Source organism: Oryza glaberrima, chromosome 11 (assembly GCF_000147395.1).
Source record: "Oryza glaberrima chromosome 11, OglaRS2, whole genome shotgun sequence".
NCBI classification, from domain to species: Eukaryota; Viridiplantae; Streptophyta; class Magnoliopsida; order Poales; family Poaceae; genus Oryza; species Oryza glaberrima.
In genome coordinates, this window is record NC_068336.1 from 2,612,449 (window position 1) to 2,631,067 (window position 18,619).

Consider the following 18,619-nt stretch of genomic DNA (forward strand, 5'->3'; position numbering starts at 1 on the left):
TTCAAGATAGTAGTGTCGTTGAATCGTTGTGCAATATATTGGATTTCAGGGATCTGTGCACTAAAAGGAAAATAAAATGGTACTCAGTAAGAAGTATGTGCGAGATGGGTTCTTTGTAGAGAAGAGTTCGATGACTTACTCGGTTACTGGTTGTTTTGTACCTCCCATTTACTCTAAGCATCTCGCACACATAATAACCGCACAAGTTGGTTCCTGGTGGTTGTTTGTAGCACTGTGATATAATTATGGGGACCGATCTCAGTAGATATATTTAGTATATAAGTACTGTTCGATAATTAGTTGTATTGGTATAAATTTGATAGTACCGGCCAACCAGTCCTGACGGATAACTTCTTCTGGGATGGAATATATACTAGTCCACCTCTTTTGCGGTAGTACTTGTGTGCTCTGTTTGAAGGAAACATTTATTTTATTAGTAGTTAGAAGACTGGTGATCGAATCCTAAATTCATCGCGAGGGGCGACTTGTGTTATTTCCATTGGAAACGGGTCACTTGGTGTGCGCCACGTTTCTTCACTAGAAGCGTCTGGCTGCTTATTGCTACCGGATTTTTGAGGAGCGTTACCTTCTTGAGGCGCTATTGGTGCGTTCGATGGAACCTTTTTGTTCGACATCTTCCAACTTGACGTACAAAAATTTGACATAAGTCCCAATTTTACGTAAGTCCCAATTTAACGCAATTTCACATAAGTCTCAATTTGACATAAGTCCCAATTATACATAATTCCCAATTATACATAAATCTCAATTTAATATAAGTCCCAATTATACATAAATCTCAATTTAACATAGGTCACAATTTAACTTAATTTCACATAAGTCCCAATTTAACATAATTCTCAATTTAACATAAGTCCCAATTTAAACATAAGTCACAATTTAATATAGGTCCCAATTTAACATCAGTCACAATTAAACATAAATCTCCATTTGACATAGGTGCCAATTTAACAAAAGTCCCAATTATACATAAATCCCAATTTAACATAAGTCTCAATTTAAACATAAGTCACAATTTAACATAGGTGCCAATTTAACAAAAGTCCCAATTATACATAAATCCCAATTTCAACATAAGTCTCAATTTAAACATAAATCTCCATTTAACAATCCACAATTAAACCTTCTCAAAATTAAACAATCCACAATTGCACATATCACAATCCACGATGCACAAGTAAACAATCCACAATCCACAATTGCACATTTCACATTTCTTTTTTTAAAAGTAAATGTTACCGGGCGACGGCGATGGCGACGGCGAGGGGGTAGAGGTCCTGGCGGCGGCGGCGGCGACGGCGAGGGGCGGGGCGACTTCGGGGAGGAGCCGGCAGTGGCGGGGACGACTTGGCGGCGGGGACGACCTGGCGGCGGCGACGGCGACGGCGAGGGGGGAGAGGTCCGTGCGGCGGCAACGGCGACGGCGAGGGGGTAGAGGTCCTGGCGGCGGCGTTGGTGACGGCGAGGGGCGAGGCGACTTCGGGGAGGAGCCGGCGGTGGCGGGGACGACTTGGCGGCGGTGATGACGGTGACGACGACTTAGAAAATTTTGGCAGCCTGGCGGCTAGGGTTTCGCGGGCGCCGGGACTTAGAAAATTTTGGCTCCCCGCGCTCCCTATATATAGGCGCAGATCATCGCATGCGGGCGGCTTAAGGGACCGCATGGAGTGATCTTTCCATGCGGGCGACATAAGCCGGCCACATGCGAAAATTATCTTTCCATGCGGGCCGTTAAGCCAGCCGCATGCGAAAAAGATATTTCCGTGCGGGCCGTAAAGCCGGCCGCATGCGAAAAAGATCTTTCCATCCGGCTGGCTTAAGTCGCCCGCATGGAAAGATCTTTTTACCAAAAAAACTCATATTTTTTATTTCCTCTAAATAAACTATACATATATATTTTTTCCCAATATTTCGCCACAATTAAACATTCCAAATGTTTTTGGCACTAAGAAAACTCATGAAAATTGCTCAAAACTCGTAACCAAATGTTACATGCTAATGATTACAACATAAGGGAGACCTAAATTCATGCACGTACATTTGGAACACAATGAGAACTAAAGGTTACAAATAACTATGACTTAATAACCTTGGCAACACCATCTGCTCGAACGTACGACATATTCGCTTCATCGATTGTTCTCTCAACCTTCTTAATTCGCATAGGAAGATCAGTAAACAATGGTACATCGTCGAACTGGTTGTAATCATTGGGGTCTTCGATGTTGTCGATTAAGACGATCTGTCGCTTTCCGGATATGACAATAGTTTTTCTTTCATCTGAAGGGTCCTTCACATAAAACACTTGAGTCACACGCTCTGCTAAAACCCATGGATCATCCTTGTGGCCTGTTTTATTGTGATCGACTATCGTTAGCCCGTAGTCATCAACGGAAACCCCTGTTGTGTCTTTAACCCATTCACAACGGAGCACAGGGATCTGGATGTTTAGGCTATAGTCCAGTTCCCATATTTCTTGAATGGTCCCATAATACGACCTCTTTTCTCCACTCGTGTCAATCGCTTCGACACGGATCCCACTGTTTTGTGCGGTGCTTTTCATGTCCATCGTAGTCGTACTCAAGGTAAATCCATTGATGTCGTAACCTTGCCATGAATTGACAATACTTGAAGGCCCACATGCCAGTCTTTATAAAGTAAGTTCCTCCACAGAATCACCAACTGGCAGGTTTAGATCTTTGAACCACTGAGGAAAGCGACGCTTGTGCTCTCTTGATACCCAATCATTGGACCGCCCTGGGAAGCAGGCTTTGATTTCTTCTAGGTGTCGCTCAATGAATGGCTCAACGATAGCGAGCTGTTGAAGAACGCTGTTGTGTGCCGCGGACACCTTTTTGTAATCATTATCGAAGAACTGCTTCCTACCAACAGTACCCCTTCCAGACAATCTACCATCATGTCGATGAACAGGAATGCCAATGGCATTAGCATCCTTTATGTAGTCCATACAACACTCGACTGCCTCTTCAGTTGTGTATCCCTCTATCATTGATCCTTCTGGGTGAGCGCGATTGCGTACATAGCCTTTGAGGATCGACATGTAACACTCATAGGCCCACATCTGATGTAAGTATAATGGACCAAATTCAATAATCTGAGGGATGATGTGAACGATCAAATGCTCCATCATATCTAAAAATGATGGTGGGAAATACATCTCAAGCTGGCATACAGTCTCGACGGCAAATGTCTGAAGCGGACCTAATTCCAGAGGATCAAATACCTTCTGCGAAATTCGATTGAAAAAGTAGCACAACTTTGTTATAACCACCTTTGTATGGACTGGTTTGACTGCCCTTATAGCAATTGGTAGGAATACCGTTAGCAACATATGACAGTCATGCGCATTGTATCCCGAAATGGTCAAATCCTTCATTGATACTAGCTTCCTGATGTTCGATGCGAAACCAATAGGCACTCTAACCCCTTGTAAACATTTACAGAAGGCTTTTTTCTCTTCAAGTGTCAACGAGTAACAAGCAGGAGGAATCTCGGTCTTCCCATTTGGCAGCACTACTGGGTGAAGGTCATGCCGTATGGACAAATCTACAAGGTCGTTACGTGACTTCAATCCATCCTTCGTTTTACTCGGGATGTCCAGAAATGTGCCAATGGTGCTATCAAACACGTTCTTCTCGAGGTGCATAACATTAATTGCATGTCGAATCTCTAGGTCCTTCCAGTAATCTAAGTATTTGAAGAAAATTGAGTGCTTCTTGAAAGGCGACGCAGTACTGTTGTCACCATCAGCTTTCTTCCTTTTTACTGTCTTCTTCTTTCCCTTTTCATATACAACCTTAATCTTCTTTGTTATCTCATACACGTATGTACCACCTCTTGCTACTGGGGCAGTGTCATTCTCCACTGTATTATCGAACAATCTAGCCATCTTACGGTACCTATGTCTTTGTGGTAGGAACCGTCGATGTCGCATGTACACTGTCTTCAAAGACGACGTCAGGTATTTGTACGAAGTTTTCTCCAGACATATCAGACATCCAGTCTTCCCTTTAATCTGCCCAGATAATGAAAAGTTTGCAGGTAGGTCATTGATGGTAACGAATATGATCGCACGTAGATTGAAGTGCTCCTGCTTAAACTCATCCCATAGTCGTAACCCCTCTTTCCAAAGCTCCTCCATGTCCTCCATCAAAGGCTCAAGGAAAACATCTATGTCGATTCCAGGTTGGTTTGGACCTTGTATGAGGATAGTGAGAAGAATGTACTTTCATTTCTGACATATCCATGTTGGAAGATTATACATTGTGAGAAGGACTGGCCATGTGCTGTGCGAGCTGCTCAAGTCACCAAACGGGTTCATTCCATCAGTGCTCAACGCAAACCTTACATTCCTAGGATCCTTAGCAAATTCTGGGTGTTTTGCATCAAATGTCTTCCATTGGCGAGCGTCGGCGGGATGTCGAATCATACCATCTATTTTCCGGCTCTCTTGATGCCATCTCATCAACTCAGCATCAGTCGGGTTTGAGTACAGACGCTTCAGGCAGTCCTTAATTGGTAGGTACCACATCACCATTGAAGGAATCTTTCCGTGCTTACCTTTATCGGAATCTGGATCGGTACACTCTGAATCTACGGGCCCATTCCCCGTTTTATACCGACTTGTGCCACACGTTGGGCAACATTCCAAGTCCGCATATTCTTTACGGTATAATATGCAGTGATTCTTACAAGCATGAATCTTTTCTACACCAAGAGATAAAGGACATATGAGTTTCTTCGCTTGATACGTGTTTGATGGTACAAAGTAAGGCTTAGGAAGCAACATACGCAACAAACTCATCAGATCATTAAACCTTGTGTCCGACCATCCATGTTTAGCCTTCAATCTCAGAAGTTCAAGCACTGAACGCAAGACTGTGAAATCCTTATCACATCCCTTCGTTTCATCGTAAAGAAGATCCTTCGATGCCTTCTCTAATGCCTGCCAATTCTCCAATCCTCGTGACCTGCCTGCTAGCACCTCTGGTTCAACATGGCGTAGCATATCCTCTAAATCAAAACCACCATCAAAATCATCACTATCGGTGGAAACATCGACATCCATTCTTTCACGCGACATGTCTTCAATTATAAAATTCTCTGCCTCATTCATCTCGAAACTTAACTCTTCATCGTCATCTTCCGGATTGGCGAATTCCCCGTGATAGGTCCAAACCTTGTAGTTGGCGGTGAATCCGTACTCCATTATGTGACCCAATATTTCACCAGGATCTACCAACAATTTCTGATTCTTGCAATGACGGCACAGACAAAAGATCTTTGTCATATTCTCCCTCAAAGCATGCGCCTTAGCCTGATCAATAAATTTAGATGCTTCCTTAATAAATATCGGCTGCGTTCTCCGCATCTCATACATCCATGACGACTGATCCATCTAATTATATAAAGGCAAAAAAGTTATAGATAAAAAAAATAGACAGCAGGTATTTCATACAAAAGTTTAAATGCATTTGTCTCCCAAAAAAAATTACAACAATACATGTAACTAGTATGTACAAGTGATTACATGCAAAATTTGCCCATCAAAATATATATTTTGAAGCTAGATTTTGCAAAAACTAGTTAGAACAAACCTTGTCAAAATATTAAAAAAACTCCACTTTCCACCAACGAAATATAACAAAAATGGAGCCAAATAAAGGAGGATAGAGAGTTCTTCACCTTTCGTGTAGAGTTCAAGCAAAAATTTCGAGTTGAAAACCTCCCCCCCTAATTGGTGCTTGCTTTAGGAGAGAGAAAGCTTCGTTTTCAAATGGTCAAGCTCGGGCCTGGAGGAGCATATATGGCCGATCATCGCATGCGGTCCCTTAAGCCAGCCGCATGCGAAGATCCATTATCGCATGCGGCTGCTTAGGACAGCCGCATGCGATAATGGGCCTATTTTCGCATGCGGCCGTCTTAAGGAGCCGCATGCCCTAATACATGCGGCCCCTTAAGACGGCCGCATGCGAAAATAGACCTATTATCGCATGCGGTTAAGCAGCCGCATGCGATAATGGATCTTCGCATGCGGCTAATCGACCCGCCCCCGGGGGGGGGGCGGTTTTTGCAGGCACCGCCACAAGCGGCCCGCATAGAACCTACCGACCCCCTCGTACAGAAAAACAATTTTTGTAGTAGTGATTGTTTGCTTTGCACTTGGTGAAAAAAAGTATTTTATTAAAACGTTTTGTTTCATATAATTTAAATCTTTATTTAAAATCATTTGTCATATTTATTTTTTTAAAATATTTGATAATCTACGATAATAATCTACCCAATAATTTAAATTAAACATGACCTATGGATATTATTTAGAGGTTAGTGTGAATTCCGAGTGTAATTAATAATATTTTTCTAAGAATAATATAAGGGAACTTGACGCAAGAATCCAATGTGTTCTTTTATGGGGATTTCTTGTGCTCCCTTTTTCTTAATTTAAAGATAGCCGGGGTCCCTTCTCTTATTCTTTTCTTAAAAAAAATTCTATACCACTTTTTAAAACACAAGATTGTCGAAGTCGAACATATATGCTGAAATTTAAATCTGAGTATTTTTGCGATAAGTTTGACAATGACCATAAAGAATAATTAACACGTGGTTGTAAGAGAGCATTGTTGGGCCTGCAGCAGGTGGTTGTAGTATACGGTGATAAATGGAAGCTTAAAAAGCAAGATACACCACGGATCAATAAAAACCACAAGAATAAAACAGTCATCTTTTCCAGCTTTTCTTCCTTCTTCTTGGCAGTAGATTTTATCGTTGACGGTTGACCGCCGACACCTGTGATTTTTATGAGAGGGAAAAATACAAAGCATGTATGGTTTATTTATTGGTTTACACCTTGACAGTCAAAATCGAATTTCAGGTGGAGAGAGAGAGAGAGCCGCAGCAACTCAATCGCTGTTGGCTACAAACTACGAGTCCACATCAGAAATAATCTTTGCATAGGCAACAAGTACTGTACACATATATAATTACAACATTCAACAGCCTAGCAATATATACTACGTCGGATTTAACAATGAACCTGTTCGGCTGCTTGCGGCTACGGCGCAGCTGACACCAACAGCGTCGCACGCCGGCTAGCTCGCTGAACAGATCCTATCATATCATCTAATCTTATGTTAAGATCCTTGCTGAATATGAGTAGATTCCATCGATCTACATTAAAATTTAATATAATGAGAAGGTGAAAAACAGAATTAAATAAAAAGGACAACCAAGTGGATGGTTTTGCTAATTGTGCATTGATAATAATTAATATTTACAGTTTTCCCATGCTTCCCTTTATAAGATAATGAAGTTGCTTCTCATCATAGCTTGTTTTAACGTATTCGTTCGGACCCTTTGATCGAAAATGTGGCATAAGACAATACTAATTTAAGCGCGATTATCCAATTTATCTTCAACAAGTACGAACTGATCCAGCACTATCAATTTAAAGATATTTTATCGGCCTATGAGCCCCGTAATCGATATGATCTCAAACATTGTACGCATATAGTTACTTGTTCTTTTAAAACTTCACACAAATCCATACAAAATTTACGCCTAGCTAAGATTTCACTGACAGAGTAGTGTGTGTAGTTCTTTGGGTGTAAAATTTTTAAGTATACAGCTGCACATTTGAAGTATTAAACGTAGACTAATAACAAAACAAATTACAGATTCCGCCCGTAAACTGTGAGATGAATTTATTAAGCCTAATTAATCCATCATTAGCAAATGTTTACTGTAGCATCACATTGTCAAATCATGTCATAATTAGGCTCAAAAGATTTGTCTCGCAATTTTACATGCAAATTATACAATTGGTTTTTCCCACATTTAATGCCCCACGCATGTGTCCAAACATTTGATATGATGTTTTTGGCCAAAATTTTTTTTATCTAAACAAGGCCATAGAATACAAATGTGCACAGCTATATCTGTGGACATCGGTACCCGTCGCACCAATCACCTATAGTCTCCTAGACTCTTGTACTCCCAAAGCCCCGTAATAAGCGTAGTTGTTGGTTTCAGTGCCCAATATTTGACTGTCCGTCTTATTTGAAATTTTTTTGTGACTAGAAAAATTACCCGTGCGTCGTAATGTGTGAAGTCTATTTTAATCTCATTATTGTTATATGGTTTAGTTAAGATGAAATTCATTGTGAGAGTTCGCTTGGATATAAAGTTCCCAAATGATCATTGATGCAATCTGGAGCAGTTTGATTTCTTATATGATTCCTTCTGTTTTACCAAAAGTGAACGATCTTAGAAACCGACTCTCATTATTATTATATGGTTTAGTTAAGATGAAATTCACTGTGGGAATTCACTTGAATATAAAGTTCTCAAATGATCATTGATGCAATCTGGAGCAGTTTGATTTCTTATATGATTTCTTCTGTTTTACCAAAAGTGAACGATCTTAAAAACCGACTCAAATACGGATATGTATTTCCAAAAGCAGACTCAAATACGATATGTATTTCCAAAAGCAATCAAGCTTAAAAATCGAGTTATACACGGATGACGTACCAAAATACCGGCAAAAATATCTTCAATTTTTATAATAGTATAGATTAGTAATTTTTATTATTGTTAGATGATAAAATATGAATAGTACTTTATGCATAATTTAATTTTTTTTAATTTTTTTATAAATTTTTTAAATATAAGGAACAGTCAAATGTTACACATGAAAACTTATGGTTGTACTTATAATAAGACGAAGGGAGTAACAAACAAAAATCACATGGAATCATACCGATTTAGCTCTTGTATACATTTGATCATCCTCTGTGGAGAAAATAGAGCAAACCGGTCATCGGTACAAAAGTAGGGAGAAATATTGCCCCATATATGCATCTAATTCGGTGGTATCCCATCCGGTGGTACACACTATCGTGTTGCAAATGCTTGGCTAATCATTTTCCTCAAAATAACAATTAAAAATAAAAAGAAGAAGAAAAAAGTGCTGGCGAATTAAGCGTCGACAACCTCGCAGCCGCACAAAAGTCATCGTTTTTTCTTTTTCTTCTTTTCCACGTCTAAGCTAAAGTCATCAGCCCACCCCAAAACGAGCGGCCAGGAGAATCCCACCCAAATATCTCCCTCAAATCCCACCCAAAATAATGTAAAAAAAAAATCCCAAATCACATGCTGCTACTACTAGTAGTACTGATTCAAAATATCTCGGATTGATAAATTTTGGAGGTAGTAGTGGTAATTCGAAAAGAAGAAGAGGGAGAAAAAAATATCTGAAGAAAAAAAAAAAAGAGGAGAAGCGGTTTGTATTTGCTGGCTGGTTTGGTTTCCACGCCCTCCGATTTGATCCGCTGCTGACGTGGCACCCACCGCGTAAAAAAAAATTTGCAGATATTTTCCCACCTCCCCCTTCTCCTCTCTCTCCTCCTCCTCCTCCTCTCTCTCCTCTTCCAAAATGTCTCCCGACGCCGACGCGGCGGCGGCGGCGGCGGCGGCCGGCGGCGAGGGCGCGGCGGCGGCGGGGGTGGGGACGGCGGGTGAAGGGCGGGGGGTGATCCGGTGGGACCAGATCCTGCCGCGGCGGTCCCTCCGCGTGCTGCTCGTCGAGCACGACGACTCCACCCGCCAGGTCGTCACCGCGCTCCTCCGCAAGTGCGGCTACCGCGGTGAGTACCCCTCGCTCTCTCCCTACCTAAACCCTAATCGCTCTCCTCTCCTCGCGATTGATTGCTATTGAGAGTTTTCTGAGGAGCGAATTGGGGGGGATTGGTTCCCTGTTTGCCCTGTGTGCTCGTTTTGATCGGAGGTGAGCAGTGGCGGCGGTGGCGGACGGGATGAAGGCGTGGGGGGTGATGCGGGAGCGGGCGTACGCCTTCGACCTCGTGCTCACGGAGGTCACTATGCCCACGCTCTCCGGCATCGAGCTGCTCTCCAGGATCGTCGCCTCCGACGAGTGCAAGAACATCCCCGTCATAAGTAAGCTTCCCTTCGATGTTCTCCCCAACTTCTTCTCCGTACTAGTTGATTTTAGCTGAAATTCTTGTGGCGTGTGGCCCAAACCGAAGCTGCCAAGCGGAGTAGAGTACACCTCACTATCCACAGCTTACTTTAAGCAACGAACTCTGTGTTAGTTTTTGATGCCAAGTGCTTCATTTTGGCGGGCAATTTTATCGCTGGATGCCTGCACACCCGAGCTATTGCAACTGGATAACTTGTGATGTTCTCAAATGAATAAATGCTTGTGATGTAGTTTTGTAATAATAGCTTTATCAAAATTGAATCGCTCTTGCTGAATTCCATTTCTGCTATTGCTTGAGATGTTGCTGAATATTGTTTCTTACAAGATTAGTCCTGTATAAGTATCACTGGATGGATTTATTACAGGATGTTAATTATGGGATTGGAGGTAGTTTATTCGCAAAATTTCAACGGTAACCATGTGTCTTTTGTATGGAATTTGACAGTCAGGCCTTTTCTGGATAGCCCTGAATCCCAGCCCGTCCACATCTGTGGACCTGGATTTTAGTTCAAAATCCTTGTCCGTACACGTCACGTGGATGTGCGGGATTGAGGCCCACTCAAACGTGGCCTAAAAAATAGGATTGAACATGGGGTTGAATCTGAAATTTCATATTAACACGGGCTTATATTTAAGGTTCTATATATAAACTTCTGATTACATAACTCCATTGAGGAAATACGCTATTCCATGGGTGTATGGTGTATTTAACTGTGTATGAGTATGAACCAAACAATCACACACACAAGACTTGAATTCTTCCAAATATCAATTGCTGCTACTTTTGGAAATTATATTAGGAAATTATTGAGTTTTGATGTTCTTAATAGTGGTTAAGAATAAGGAGAACAAGGACATCCTTGCAAAGCGCTTATAAACAAGTGCCTATTTGACTGTAATCTATGTGCTAAATACTGGATTCAGGCAATGAGACATATAAATTAAAATTGTATATTTATAGGCACTAAAATATGTTATCCTCAGTGCATGCTTCAAGGAGAGAGACATGTATGCACCATGTGAGCAATGCAATCACTAAGCCTAATCTTCATGATGTTTCACTGGGTTGTCTATTGCAGTGATGTCGTCCCAAGATTCTATTGGCACAGTGCTCAGGTGCATGCAGAAGGGTGCGGTGGATTTCCTTGTGAAACCAGTGAGAAAGAATGAATTGCGTAACTTATGGCAACATGTATGGAGGCGACATGCAGTAAGCTCCTCTCTCTGCTCCTCTTTTAAGACTTCCTTTTTCAGTCAGTCCTTTGATCCATGTGGAAATATAATCTTCCTTGGTTGTATTGTGTGGTTTATATTGGTCAATCTAAATCTAGATTCATTTTTTTATTCCAATTGTATAGCTGTACCCTAATGTGATGTGCAGTAATTTTGGTTGTCAAGATTGTGAATGCTACATAGTTATGTTATAATATATGCTTTTAGTAAATATCAATACTTGTGAGCACTTCTCTGAGCCCACTGGAAATTCCAATGCAGATGAATAGCCAAACAAATGCATCGGAAAACAATGCGGCTAGCAATCATTTAAGTGCCAATGGTGGTAATGGGTCAAAGACAGGAGAACACAGCGATGAGGAAAGTGATGCTCAGGTGAGCATGTGTGCTAGTTTATACCTAGTCTGTCTTATGATGTCAGCACACGTCAAAATTCTTCATTCCTAAGTTCATTGAAGCCAAACAGAAAAAAGAAGTTTGAAAGCTGTGAACTGCTGAAGTTATTTGATTAAGCTCGATTTTCTATCATTTTTTTTTATCAGGACTTTATCCTGTAAATTTGACCAGTATTGTTTACTAAAGCAAGTTAGAGTTCATCATAACTGATCTTCTATGAAGTTCTGATGTCTATTTTAAATTCATTATTGGAATTCTTCTGCACCTAACATAATGGTAGCACTTTTACCTTGATCAGAGTTGTGGTAGCAAAAGGGAGGTTGAAATTCAAAGTGCTGAAAAGTTACCAGAGGTTGTTGCAGATGGTGGGGCAGGCTCATCCAGAGAACATAAAATACAGAATGGTTTCATTGATGGAATGAACACAAAATCACATGCATTAAAGGGTAATGATGGTAAGGAATTTAGACATGGTTATCTGATCTTTGATTTTCATGTGCCTCTATTGGCTATTGAGTGTCAACTTTGCATATGAGGACATGTGATAGTTATTGCTATTTAACCTTTTGTAGATGCTCCAAGTGGAAACGCGTGTGGTGATAGTGAACTACAAGTGCTTTCAACTGAGAAGAATGTGCGTTCCAAATTCCTTAATGGTATTACTTCTGCGAAGGTTGCTGGACAGATAATGGATAATGCCTTGAGGTTTGCTGATTCAAGTTCACTTCGTTCAAGTGATCCTGGAAAAGATCTTTTGGTTGTTGCCCAGACCACAGCTGACAGAAAATGCAAATCTTCAGCACTGGAAAATAATGCTGTCATGGAAAATAACCTTAGTGAAAATTCAAAGGGGACTGCAACAGGCCATGCTGAATCTTGTCCGTCTCACTTTGTGGAGATAAATTTAGAAAAGCAACATCATCTCAATGGTTATACAAACCACAAGTTGAATGAGAAAGATATCTTTAATCACTCAAATTCCTCTGCCTTTTCGAGGTACTAGTTTTTAAAGTTTGAAATTTCATCCAAATAAATTCTGGTTTAAATAATGTTGGTTTCTGAGTGGGGTTTGTTTTGCATGCCCATTTGTTTCTTTATGCTGTTATACTATTTTGCTAGTTCTAGTTCATTCCCTCTTGGGGTAGATATAAGTAATTGCTTGCGTGCATAGATTTTATAACTCTTGCTAGCTTTATTTGCTTGTTCATCACATGGTTGGCAACCTGTCACAGGTATGGTAATAAGAGGATAGAATCATCAGCTCAACGGCCATTTCCCCCTTCCTTCCGCGTGGTTCACCAACAACCTGTCTACGACAAGAATCCCCAATCCAGCCGGGTCTTGCTTTCCCGTGAACATAATACACGCGAGAGTACAGTGCAAGCTCAGGTCCCTTTGGACAGAAGCACAGAGGGTGCTGCAATCCTGTGTTCCAGTAGTGTAAGAGAAGATGCTGGTACAAGCAGTTCCTCTCCTAGAAAGGACAGTTTAACTCATCCTTCTTATGGGTTTATACCTGTTCCAATTCCTGTTGGTGCTGCTATACCCTACCACTACGGTGCAATTATGCAGCCAATGTATTATCCACAGGGTGCTTTTATGCATTGTGATTCAGCTGCCATCAACAAGACAGCAATTCAGCATGCCTCTTGTCAATCTAACTACCATGAAAATCTTGGTAAACCGCCACAGATTGATGAGCACAAGCAGCCAGAAGAAAACCATCAGTTGCATCATTCAAGACAAATTCTCCGAGAATCAGGAGAACCAGTTGACTTGGCGAAGGCTCATATGGAGCGTATTAACCAGAGTGCTAGCTGTAGCCAGGATATTCGCAAAGGAAGTGGATGCACTGGGAGCGGTGAAACTGATGCAAATACAAATACGGTAATTGCACTAGAAAGTGGCAATGAGAGCGGTGTCCAGAACTGCAGTAATAATGTATTGGATGGTGACCGGTCTCGCCGTGAAGCTGCCTTGTTGAAATTCCGGATGAAAAGAAAAGATAGATGTTTCGAGAAAAAGGTACTTTGTTTGACAAACCTATATTTAGTTTTTTGCATATAAGGCTGAGAATTTATCATATACTCTGCACAAATATGCCTACTATCCTTTAGATCTTCGATCATTCTTCTGAATCTGTATCTCAGTATTTGTGCATCTCTCGTTTGTACAGGTCAGGTATCATAGCAGGAAGAAGCTTGCAGAACAAAGACCCAGGGTTAAGGGCCAGTTTGTGAGCCAAAAACTGAAGTCAGCTATAACAACAGAGGCAGAAACTGACTAGTGACACCGTTAACTCATACTGTACTTTTGATACTTCCCTTCTCAGCGAAGGGCATTCGAAGTAACCCGTGTAAGTTAAAGGCTGGCAACAGTTTTCCTTCCGTAGTTAGCCTTTTGTACAAGTGCTCTCTTCTTTTGTTGGTTGTTTATTGGCTTCCATGCCATACCTTGTAAAGACCTCAAATTGATAAAAGTGTTCAGGGGGTAAAGAAATTTTCAATGCAGGTATCCATATTTCTCTTGTTTCCTTAACATGTACAGGTTTGAAGCGGCACATTTTGTAGCATTTGCCCACACTAATTCTGTTGCAGGTACAATCTCGCAAATAGTAAACCATTACTACGTTGTTAGTAGTAGTAGTCATATATGTGACCCAGAACTCCTAATCCTGGTTTCTTGAGACTAATTAATTAATTAACTCATCTATAGTAGAAGAATCCTCAATTCCTTGCTGCCAATGAAGGGCCGGGCATCTTCCCTTTACACCCTGCTGCTCATATTCTGTTGGAGCTTGCAACTCAAGTTTGGCACATCTTTTGCATCACTGTGTGCGACCTTATATACCTGGAGGTCCACAAGCTCGCCGGAATCTCACCTGCACAAGCAAATCACACACGCAGCTGCAGGTGATACATGCGAATTCTGAATTCTGCCTGCTAGCTAAGCAGCATCAGCAATGGTGGGAGGAGGAGCAGTGGTGGGGCCGGCCGTGATGCTGGCCGTGTCCGTGATCGTCTTGCTGTCGGCGGCGTGCTCCGGCGCCGGCGAGGGGCCGGACGCGAGCCTGCTGTGCGTCAGCGAGTGCGGGACGTGCCCGACGATATGCACGTCGCCGCCGCCGCCGCCTCCGCCCGCGCCGCCGTCGTCGTTGTCGCCGTCGACGCCGTCCGTGCTGCCGCTGTACTCGGCGCCTCCGCCGCCGTACCTGACGCTGCTGCTCCCGCCGCCATCTCCGGCGGACGAGAGCGACATGTTCCCGCCTCCGGAGGCGCCGACGACGACGAACCCGCCGCCATCACCGCCGCCTCCACCGTCGTCACCACCGCCGCCGACGACGAAGAGCAGCAGCGGGTCGACGGCGTCGCCGCCGTCGTCCTCGTCCCACTTCTCGTCGCCGCCGTCTCCGCCGTCGTCGTCCAACCCGTACTACTACTTCTACCTCTCCGGCAGCGGCAGGCGCTGCGGCGGCGGCGGCGCGGCGAGCGTTTACACGGCGCTGATCCTAGCGGCGTTGCTGCCCATCGCCACATTCCTGACGTGACAACGCGCACGAATTTTAGCGCACGATATGATCGGAATTAATCAAGCTCCTAATCGTTAATTAGTCATCTTCTACTACTACTACGCCTACTGCCTAATTGCTGTACTGTCCTAGAAGTGATTCTTTTCTTCGTGTTCCATCGACTAGAACATTGTCACTGCAGGGCTCTTTCTTTTCCGTCTCTTTTGTAATGACATATGATCTTCGTTGTTTTGGAGTATCAGATGCTGTCTATATACATACATAATTCGTTGCTTGTGCAATTAATGTTGCTACTTTAGTTGTCGATTAAAGTTGAGCCGAATATGTGTACGACACTATTTGTTTTGGGCAATTTGTTAATTTGTGCACGTGTGTTAATTAGCAATTTAAGTTTCTTTTCAATGATCCTCTACAGTTCGAGTAAACTGTGTTTATCTGTATATGGACGTTTGTGATGTAAACACATACTACCTTAGGACTTATTTAGCTGAGGAAAATTTTTGGGTTTGGTTGTTATATCGAATATACAGACACACATTTGAAGTATTAAACGTAATTTAATAACAAAATAAATTATAGATTCCGCCAGGAAACTGCGAGACGAATTTATTAAGCCTGATTAATCTATTATTAGCAAATGTTTACTGTAGCACCACATTGTCAAATCATGGTGCAATTAGGCTTAAAAGATCGTCTCGCAATTCACACGCAATCTGTGTATTTTTTCCCTACGTTTAATACTTCATGCATGTATCTAAACATTCAATATGGCAGTGTGAAAATTTTTATTTTGGGAACTAAACGGGGCCTTATTATTTATTCATGTTGATGTTGGGTGACTTATAGGCCTTGATGAGTCAGAGATCCGGGGTCATTACCTTCTAAATAGGTTATTTATCGTCCAATGCATTCTGTTATTGAGATAGACTCGTAATTTGTAGAAGAAAATGATATGTTTAATAGTGCTCCAAACTCTTTATATACATATCCAATAGTTTTGAAATCCTTGGCCTTCGATATTACGGCCTCCATTTTTCTCGCAAGATTAAAATTTAGATAACAACTAGATTTTTAGAGCATCACCAACAACTTCCTAAAATTTTATTCTCAAATTTCTGATTATGCGATTCTTAAAAATAATTAAGGTGTTAAAATTTTCCTCTCTCCAAGAGATTAGGTAAAATTGATTTTCTAAAAATTAAAAAGGTGCACCATGATAAAATCTCCACCAGAAAAAAATCTATTTTGGGCTCCTTCCTCTCAGCAGATCGCTGCGATCTCTTCCCGTGCGTGAAGTGGCGGGATTGGGGGCCAAAGTGCGTCCCTAGAAAAAGAGAACGATAATCCTGAAGTAGGGAATAGAGAATTTTGGAAATGAGATTAGAGAGTCTGTTGGAGAAAAATTTAAACCAAAAATCCTCATATTTTTGGAAAGGGAATGATATACAGTTTCGGTTGGCGATGCTCTTAGCGGATGTTGGTTTATAAATAGCTATATTTTTTCAATCACATTGAAACATGTAGAGCATTTGATTTCAGACGCATGTCTGAGGTCGGTTCTATAAAATCCTAATTCACTTGAGCCATATAAATTAAACCATTCCACATGCCACAATCTCCCTTCATTACTACATAAATGATTTTTTTATAAGCACCCTAATAGGTTATTGGCGGACCATAAGTGTCCACATCTGCAAAAATGGACCCCCAATTTCGTATACGGCTGCTTAAGGGACCCGCACGCAAAAATCTATTTTCATAGGTGGGCCTCTTAAACGGCCCGCATGCAAAAATAGGTTATTTTCACATGCGGGTCTGTTAAGTGGCTCGCCTACGAAAAGTTCAACCGACCTCCCTCTACCTTAAAATATCTAACTATCCTTCGTTCTTATCCACTCCTCCTTCATTCTCTCTCCTTATCCTCTCCCTCATCTCACATCGACGGAGCAGCGGGCTCAGGGAGCGGCGGCGGGTTCGACAGTCAGAGCTTGCGAATCCGGCGACGGCAGTGGCTGCAGCGAACTCAGGCGATGACGGGCTCGGCTCTGATCATGTGGATTTTGCCGCCTCTCCTCCCTCGGCTTCTTCGATCCCAACGGTTGGTGTCGCAGAGCGGCAGATTTGTCAGCCGCGGATCTGGCCGGGGCTGATCGACCAATGGCGAGCGACGACGACTACGGGAGCGATGGTCGTGGCTGTGGCGAGTTCGAGCTACGGCATGCTCAACCTTTGACCACGCGGATCCCGGCGCCTCTCCTCCCTCGCTCCCTCGGCTTTGATCCCGGCAGCTAGAGGTCGCAGAGCGATGGATCTGTTGGCCACAGATTCGGCCAAGGTGGATCCACCGGCGCCGTGCTCAACCTCTGATCGCGCGGATCCCGCCACCTCTGCTCCCTCTCTCCCAGCTTCTTTGACTTCAGCAGCTAGAGGTTGTGGAGCGGCAGATCCACCAGCCGCGAGCGATGACGACGGAGGGAGCGATGGTGGCGGCTGCAGCGAGTTCGAGCCATGGTGGGCTCGTCCTCCGCCCACATAGATCCCGCTGCCTGTCCTCCCTCTCTCTCTCGGCTTCTTCAATCCTGGTGAGAGGAGGTCGCGGAGCGACGAATCCGGCAGCCATGGATCCGGCCGGGGCAGATCCATCGGCGACAAGTGGCTTTAGTGGATCCGTCCGGGGTGGATCCGACCGGGGCAGATCCACCGACTGGGTTTCGGGATTGTTGATTTTTTTTTCTTTTTGCGAGCGGTCGACATAAGCTCCCGCACATGAAAATGCGATTTTCGCGTGCATTTGCGCCACCCGCGTGAAAAAATAGCGATTTTCGCAGACCCTTCCGGGTAGACGGGCCTCCCTACCACACGCAAAAACATGTTTCGAGCCGTATGGAAAATTCTAATGCTTCCAGCATATCTCTCCATCCTCTTGGTGTTGCCAAGTCCCTAAAATCTTCTCGTCCCATTCATGAACTTTTCCTCGTGTCTCCCATTTCTTCAACTTCTTCATGTTTGTTCTCCCCACATTGAGTTGGTCAATTTCTCTTGCTCATGCAGTATTATATAGTGCAACAACAAAAATCAATGACTATCGGCAAGGAGTTGCTGGTGGCTGGTGCTACTGATTATATACCCATGATCCTTCTTTTTTGGTGAGTCTTTTCTTTTGTCTAGATTTTTATGTTTCTGTGATGCTTTTGTCTTTTTTTATCGAGGCTTCTCTTCTTTTTCTTCTTTCTCTCCTTATCCTCAATTGGATTTGAGATCTTCTAGTTTGATTGAAGTAAATCCGTAATACAAGATTAGATTGACTCCAACATGTCTATAGTACTGTTAACCTCATATGAGTTAGATTTGTATTTATCCATGATTAATATCATGTTTTTGTTTTGCCACCTCTCCTCCATTCCTTTTCCATCACCTTCGCT

The 18,619-nt window shown here is 42.6% G+C and overlaps 3 protein-coding genes across 3 annotated transcripts; 2 read left to right on the forward strand and 1 right to left on the reverse strand.

Moving 5' to 3' along the window:
* Window positions 1-2,671: 2,671 nt before the first annotated feature.
* Window positions 2,672-5,413, reverse strand: LOC127754623 (uncharacterized). The gene is made up of 2 exons (XM_052280197.1): window positions 4,351-5,413; window positions 2,672-4,239 (listed from the first exon to the last, which is right to left on the reverse strand). The coding sequence occupies exons 1-2, from the start codon at window positions 5,411-5,413 to the stop codon at window positions 2,672-2,674; spliced, it is 2,631 nt and encodes an 876-aa protein (XP_052136157.1).
* Window positions 5,414-9,460: 4,047 nt separating this feature from the next.
* On the forward strand, window positions 9,461-14,184 carry LOC127754839 (two-component response regulator-like APRR3). The gene is made up of 8 exons (XM_052280435.1): window positions 9,461-9,686; window positions 9,835-9,996; window positions 11,119-11,249; window positions 11,534-11,647; window positions 11,967-12,123; window positions 12,241-12,664; window positions 12,901-13,693; window positions 13,845-14,184. Exons 1-8 carry the CDS (start codon window positions 9,476-9,478, stop codon window positions 13,953-13,955), a joined length of 2,103 nt encoding a protein of 700 aa, XP_052136395.1. The 5' UTR covers window positions 9,461-9,475; the 3' UTR covers window positions 13,956-14,184.
* A 62-nt stretch (window positions 14,185-14,246) lies between these two features.
* On the forward strand, window positions 14,247-15,557 carry LOC127754841 (leucine-rich repeat extensin-like protein 3). Its single transcript, XM_052280436.1, has one exon. It carries the CDS (start codon window positions 14,631-14,633, stop codon window positions 15,213-15,215), a length of 585 nt encoding a protein of 194 aa, XP_052136396.1. The 5' UTR covers window positions 14,247-14,630; the 3' UTR covers window positions 15,216-15,557.
* Window positions 15,558-18,619: the final 3,062 nt, after the last annotated feature.